The sequence below is a fragment of the Populus euphratica genome, unplaced genomic scaffold, assembly GCF_000495115.2.
Source record: "Populus euphratica unplaced genomic scaffold, PopEup_1.0 scaffold1.1, whole genome shotgun sequence".
Lineage (NCBI taxonomy): Eukaryota > Viridiplantae > Streptophyta > Magnoliopsida > Malpighiales > Salicaceae > Populus > Populus euphratica.
Window position 1 is genome coordinate 4,623,820 of NW_011499845.1, and position 6,011 is coordinate 4,629,830.

General features: G+C 37.7%; 1 protein-coding gene across 2 annotated transcripts; it reads left to right on the forward strand.

Moving 5' to 3' along the window:
• The first annotated feature begins 1,456 nt into the window (after positions 1-1,456).
• LOC105123010 (uncharacterized) lies at positions 1,457-4,204 on the forward strand. Of its 2 annotated transcripts, none has more exons than XM_011022444.1 (8): positions 1,457-1,963; positions 2,313-2,393; positions 2,496-2,555; positions 3,014-3,093; positions 3,281-3,323; positions 3,429-3,500; positions 3,584-3,685; positions 3,771-4,204. In XM_011022444.1, the coding sequence occupies exons 1-8, from the start codon at positions 1,565-1,567 to the stop codon at positions 3,888-3,890; spliced, it is 957 nt and encodes a 318-aa protein (XP_011020746.1). In that variant the 5' UTR covers positions 1,457-1,564; the 3' UTR covers positions 3,891-4,204. The 2 variants fall into 2 exon arrangements, with proteins under 2 accessions (XP_011020746.1, XP_011020755.1); XM_011022453.1 differs by having other exon boundaries at positions 3,050-3,093.
• The last annotated feature ends 1,807 nt before the right edge of the window (positions 4,205-6,011 follow it).

Consider the following 6,011-nt stretch of genomic DNA (forward strand, 5'->3'; position numbering starts at 1 on the left):
AATCCCACTCTTAGGTAATTTTTATTTTTTAAAACATTTTTTTTATTTTTTTAAATTAATATAAATTAATCTATAAAATAAAAGACATGATGTCTTAACCAAGACAATCTCTTAACCGGATTTGATAACTACAGTTTATATGCTTCTTTGAATTTTTGTACGCATATGATAGAATTACGTATAAAAATTTGTCAGTTCAGATTCTAATCTCTTTCGACGAGAAAAAAGAATGGGTTTCGAAATTCAAATATCTTTATTATCGATAAAAGACCAACACTGACAGCCCAGAAAAGATCCTAAGATCAAACGGACAAAACATTTAATAGTGGGACGGTGCACGAGAAAACACACGGAGGGAGAGACAGGCATCCAAATTTGCACCTTTTTTTTTTAAAGACTGTCGTCTTATCTGTACTTTATTTCTGAGCAACCAACGTCACGTCTCTTCTGCAATTTATATATCCTTTTTGGTGCCACTTCTACTGTAATTTGAGGAAATTAAAAAAAAAAATCCCAAACAGGCACAGAACAAAGCGTGTTTCCTCTAGGCCATTATGTTAAGGACGCACGTCCCACGCATGCCCGAAGCCAGTGCATCATTGGGACAGATAAACAATCGTTAACAAGAAATGTATTTTGCTCAATTTAATCAAAATGCTAAGATGCTCACAACCAATCACGACGATGACGATGTTCCATGGTTCTTGTTTATTGTTTCTGGTCCGTGTTGTCATTGTCCATCAATGATTCTGTTGTGTTTCCAATTCATGATTGTAAGCAGCCCAGCTATAATAAGGTCGTCGTCCTCACATTAACCCCCCGAGCAAGCAACGTTTCTTCTTGTCTTTTGAATGGTGTTCAATTCATGATTGAGCACCCTATTTTAATTTTTAACTACACGCCTTGCTGTCTACCACACCTGTTTCCGGACCCATCAGGCTATCCTTTTTGCTTCTATTAGCGTTCTTGGTAATTGCCTTGCGTTTCTTCTGGAGATATTTTTTTAATTAAAAATTCATAAAAATAATATATTTTTGATTCTTTACAAATTATTTTAAGATTTGAAGTAAAATACAAAATTTAACTGTAGTGACGATAGTTTGTGGGCTTCTGAAACAATGGTTAAGCCCATCCAGACCATCCAAATATAAGTATTCGCTGGTGTGACCTGTCTTGTAGAGGGAGAAATAAGGATAGTGGGCCAAGGTTTTATCAATCAATGATGTGGGCTAAATAACCCACCAGGCTTTTATCCATTAATGGAAATGAAACTGTTTGACCCAAACCCAACAGACAATGACATTGTAGCCCATGCCACCTTCCCTCTTCCCGGGATTTACAGTTTAATTCGACACGATTTAAATGAGTATAGGCCTTTGAATTATCTTATTATATATATATATATGCTTAGAATATTTATATATTTTTTTAATTTAATAGAGATATATAACACACACAGAGACAAACTGAGCCGTGGATTCCATTGCCACCCCCACCCCCGCTCAACAATTTATCAGCACAAGCTCTGTCTATCTGGCCCCTGTCCTGTGTCTCCTGGAGTCCCATGAAGATCATGAATATCCTCCAAATCCACAACCTGAAACCCCAATTTCCTTATACTTTCCGAGCTGTCCCCCATCACTCCCTCTCTGGTTCCCTCAACTTCTCCCCCAGAAAACCCCCTCGTCTCTCTTCTTCTTCATTTCTTTTATTGCTCGTTACTCCCATAAGACCCACCTTCAAAATCTTCACAGTTTCAAGAATTGAAGCTCCGTTTTTCGACAACAATAAAGAAGACGAAGAAGAAGACGAGGAGAGGAACTCAGCAACCATTTTAACAGAACTCGAGGACTTGGCCCCAGACGGTGTGGTTTACCAGAACACACTGAGATTGGTGGAGTGTTCAATGTTTGCTGCTGTCACTGGTCTCGTTTATTTCTTGAGCAATTCTCTCTCAATTGAGGTTTGATTTTGATTCATTTAATCAATTTCTATGTGGGTCTTTGTTTGCTTCCATTTTTTTTGTTTTTTACTATTATTTTTGGTCAACTGGGTCGCTTGAGTTTATTGCCGGTCTGTAGAATAGCTCATCGAGTTAAAATCTTTAGTGCAAAAAAATTATGGGCTGTGATAATTGTTAGTTTTTAGTCACAATTTTGCAAAGAAACAGCAAAAAGAGAAAGAAAATTTTATCAAGGATGATTCTTTAGCAAAGCAATCCATTTACTTGCCATTGCTTTATAATAGGGTTTGTCATTTAAGCAATCCATATTACTTGCCATTGCTTTATAATAGGGTTTGGTGTTTTGCAGAATTACTTTGGATGCTTCTTCTCGTTGCCGATAGTAATCTCTTCGTTGAGATGGGGTGTTGCGGGCGGAAGAAAAACTATGGTTTGTAACCATCCATGAGTAACTTTGCTTAGTTCTCAATTTTGTCGATTTGGTCTATAATAATTACTCCCTTTGTGTTGAAATTATCTTGCATTCTGGCAGGTGGCAACAGCTATGCTCTTATTTGTTTTGTCTGGTCCAGTAAAAGCCTTAACCTATCTGGTGAGCACTCTCTGCATTTTTTGATTAGCAACATCCTGTACTTCGATTAGTGTTGAAGACGAGCTTAAAGGATTTTGGGAATTTCTCGGTTGTTTTTTATTATGATCGTTTGGATGCATTAATTGCATGACCATGTAGAACTTGTTTCTGGCAAAAATTTGCTACTGACAACTTTAATTGCTCTGTACATGCGAGTTGGAAAAAAAAAAAAAAGAAGTAAAACTTGATCTTAATGATGGAGTTCTTAACCCTTTACTTAGTTATGGCGGGATTGTTTCCCGCAAGTTTAAGAAATGGTGAAAATAGAGGGCGTGTAGCTTTTGCCAGGATGGTGAATAAATTTGTAGAAGTGTGCTTGAACTTATATTTAGTGAGAATTTCAAGCATCATATGCCAAATCTTTGTGAATGCTTACTTTCTTGCCTAAAATTTAAACGTGCTTTTCTTGAGCAGAATAGCTGATGATTTACTCGCTTGATGCATCTCTCTTTCAGCTAACACATGGTTTAGTTGGTTTCACAATGGGTTCTTTATGGAGGTTTGTAATCACAATCCTATGAGTTCTGTGTTTTTTCCTTCTTCTTTCTGATATTTGTTTGACTTCTTTTTTATGCTTGTGATTGTAAATGCTTGATATAAACAAGGAAAAATGCTTATTCGATCAAATTTAAATGGATCAGCATGTGCTAACTTGTTGGATTATTATTCTCTTTGCATATTTTCAGGATGGGAGCGAATTGGGGTCTTTCGATTTTCTTGTGCACAATTGTAGCGTCTCCCCCCTTTGTTTTGACTTTACAAGCCTTGTTTGAAGCAATGGTATTTTCTTGTTATTTCACAAATTTCTGCTGACATACATTCCTTGGAATGCAGGCTCGGGCAACAGGTGCTGTGGGATATGTCTTAACGTCCTCATTCTTAATAAGAGAAAATATACTTGCTTTGGTAATTAATCACATTTTACCCTGTAATTTTTCCTTAACTCACCATTAGGAGTTCACTTACAAGGTTTTTTCATTTGCTTGTAGATCACCATAAATATCCATGCCTCTCTCACTTTCATATTTGCTGCCGCTGGTATTAATACCGTTCCATCAATGAATTTCATATATTCTCTCTTCGGAATTCTGGTAATTTATGCTACACCTTCCTCTCCCGTCCTGTTGAATGTTTTTGATGTACAAGGCACTTAGTGTTATCCAATTTGTTTAACAGGTCATGCTAAATAGTGGATTCTTTGTATTCTTATTACACCTTCTATATTCTGTGTTCCTCACTCGACTTGGGATGAAGGATTCACTAAGATTGCCAAGATGGCTGGAGAAGGCCCTGTAGGTAACAATTCTTTAACCATGACCGTTTTCCAGTGGCAAACCTGCTCTTCCCCTCATTAATGTACACTATTGTTGGGGCTTGGTTATGGTCCAATAGTCATTCAAATGCCTTTCCGTTCAAAGCCTAAATGAATTGAATAGCCAAACTTTTATCATGCATTGAAAATCATTTGTTGTGATAGTGAAATAGTAAAGACGCGCTTAGAATAGACAACTTGTCTCGAGTTGTCCTGACTTGTGTGAAGATTAAATGATGCATTACTTCACTTGCCCCTGTTATAATTTATAATACCGGGGAGATTCTTCGTTTTTTCCTCCTTTCTTTGTACCGAGTTTCTAGGCGTCTTGGTGTGTTCCGTTATCCGAAAGAAATGCTTTAGTGAGGCAAAGAAATAAGATATATTACATCTGAACTCACTAGTGGAATAATTTAAAATCTAGTGCAATAGCTGTCATTTTTTTTTTTAACTAAATTCCTTGAAAGGTGCCAAGGCTCTCAGAATAGCCAGAAATAAATCTGTCATTACAAGGACCTGCGGGCTTGAATCTTGGCAATTCATTAACCTCAACTCCCCTGAAAGTTTTCTTTTTCATATCGTAATAAAGGTCCCATGAAGTTTCACTCAGTTCCAGCAATGGTACCAACAGAATTTCACCAGTATGAATAGAACGAACAGGAAATGGGCTTTGTAATCGTAGCCAATTGTCATCAAAGGTAAATAATCTCTTCGATCCATATCTGATTTTGGCAGTCCGTCATTATCCATAGTTTCATTTCATTATGTATGAGATCTTTATAATCTATCAGAGCCAAGCAACTATTTACTTGAATCAATTTTTTGAACGTTATTGCATTCCAACCCGACAAATATCGAAAAATGTGAACGGAGCCATCCTCAGTGGAAATTCCATCGGGAACCCGGATGGGCCGACAGATTTCACCCTCCAGATCGAACACCAATATATGCGAAGCTCTCTCGAACGTGAATGACCAATGCTGTGCTCCGTTAACACACGTAGATTTTCCATGGAAAATCAAATGGGCGTTGGTCGAAGTAATTTCAACAGGCAAAGAAGCATCCATCCTTCTCCAAGAGTTGGTTCCTGGAGTGAAAATCTCACGGTAATCCCCCAACACCTGTTGCCAGCATCAATTTGACAAAACTCAAAAACCTCGTATTCCTTTCTGAGAGGCTCCCATCGAAGAAAGCAATAAACCATAACGGCATCAAATTGCAGGGGATCATCAAATGAAAATTACTGGGAAGCCTAAAAGTTTTACTGGTGCGAGGTCACAGATGTAACTCCTGTATTCCTCCTCACTTGCCGTGCTGGGAAAATAACTGTATTTGCTTGAAGGGTGCAAACAAACCAAACCATTGATACTTTGCGAAGAGCAAAGACTGTCAATGTCTTGCTTGAAAGTCAAAGTACAAAGTTCTCCAGAAAGACTTGCTAAGAAAAGGTGGATATATTTGTGGAATCTGTAACAGAAAGTAGATGGCCACCATCACGGCGTTCGTTTGAAAGAGTCGTGTCGATTAGCTAGAGAAGGGTTGGAAATTACAGAATCCCATTACTTGCAAATGCACTCGAATTGCAGGAGCGACTTGCCTGGAAGTCTTGATAGGATATCGAAAAGGATAATTTCACCAGGGATGTCATTATTAGCTTTTAATGCTGTCCATGTTTCCACCCTCTGCTACTCTCCTCCCATCATTTTTTTTTCCTGTTAGAGTTGAAGTGGCTTTCGCATAGTAACCTAGCTACTACTATAACCTAATTTCTTTACCAATCCAAAGATAATTCTGGTTGATTTATGCTTCTTGAAACCCAAATTCTCATGTAACTGTACACCACGCAACCAAAAAGAAAAAGAAAAACGCGAAATAATCACTTCACAAGTCTAATCCGTGCAGTTCTTTAAGACCAGAGATATCACACTTTCAGAATAGCTCACAACAAATTAATTAATTTTATGGAAATGGGATGTCATTTCTCGCATACGATGAACTTCGACAGTCCAGAATGTTTTGGTTTGTACATAACTGCCTGCTGCCATGTCATATAATCAACCCATCCTGCTCCGCTAGATGGTATTAACAAAATTCACCTTCACGAC

Excerpts from the sequence above, each read along its gene's own strand:
- LOC105123010 (XM_011022444.1), top strand. The coding sequence starts at position 1,565 with ATGAAGATCATGAATATCCTCCAAATCCACAACCTGAAACCCCAATTT. Across the intron at positions 1,964-2,312 it reads GCAATTCTCTCTCAATTGAG|AATTACTTTGGATGCTTCTT; the intron begins GTTTGATTTTGA and ends GGTGTTTTGCAG. Across the intron at positions 3,094-3,280 it reads ACAATGGGTTCTTTATGGAG|GATGGGAGCGAATTGGGGTC; the intron begins GTTTGTAATCAC and ends GCATATTTTCAG.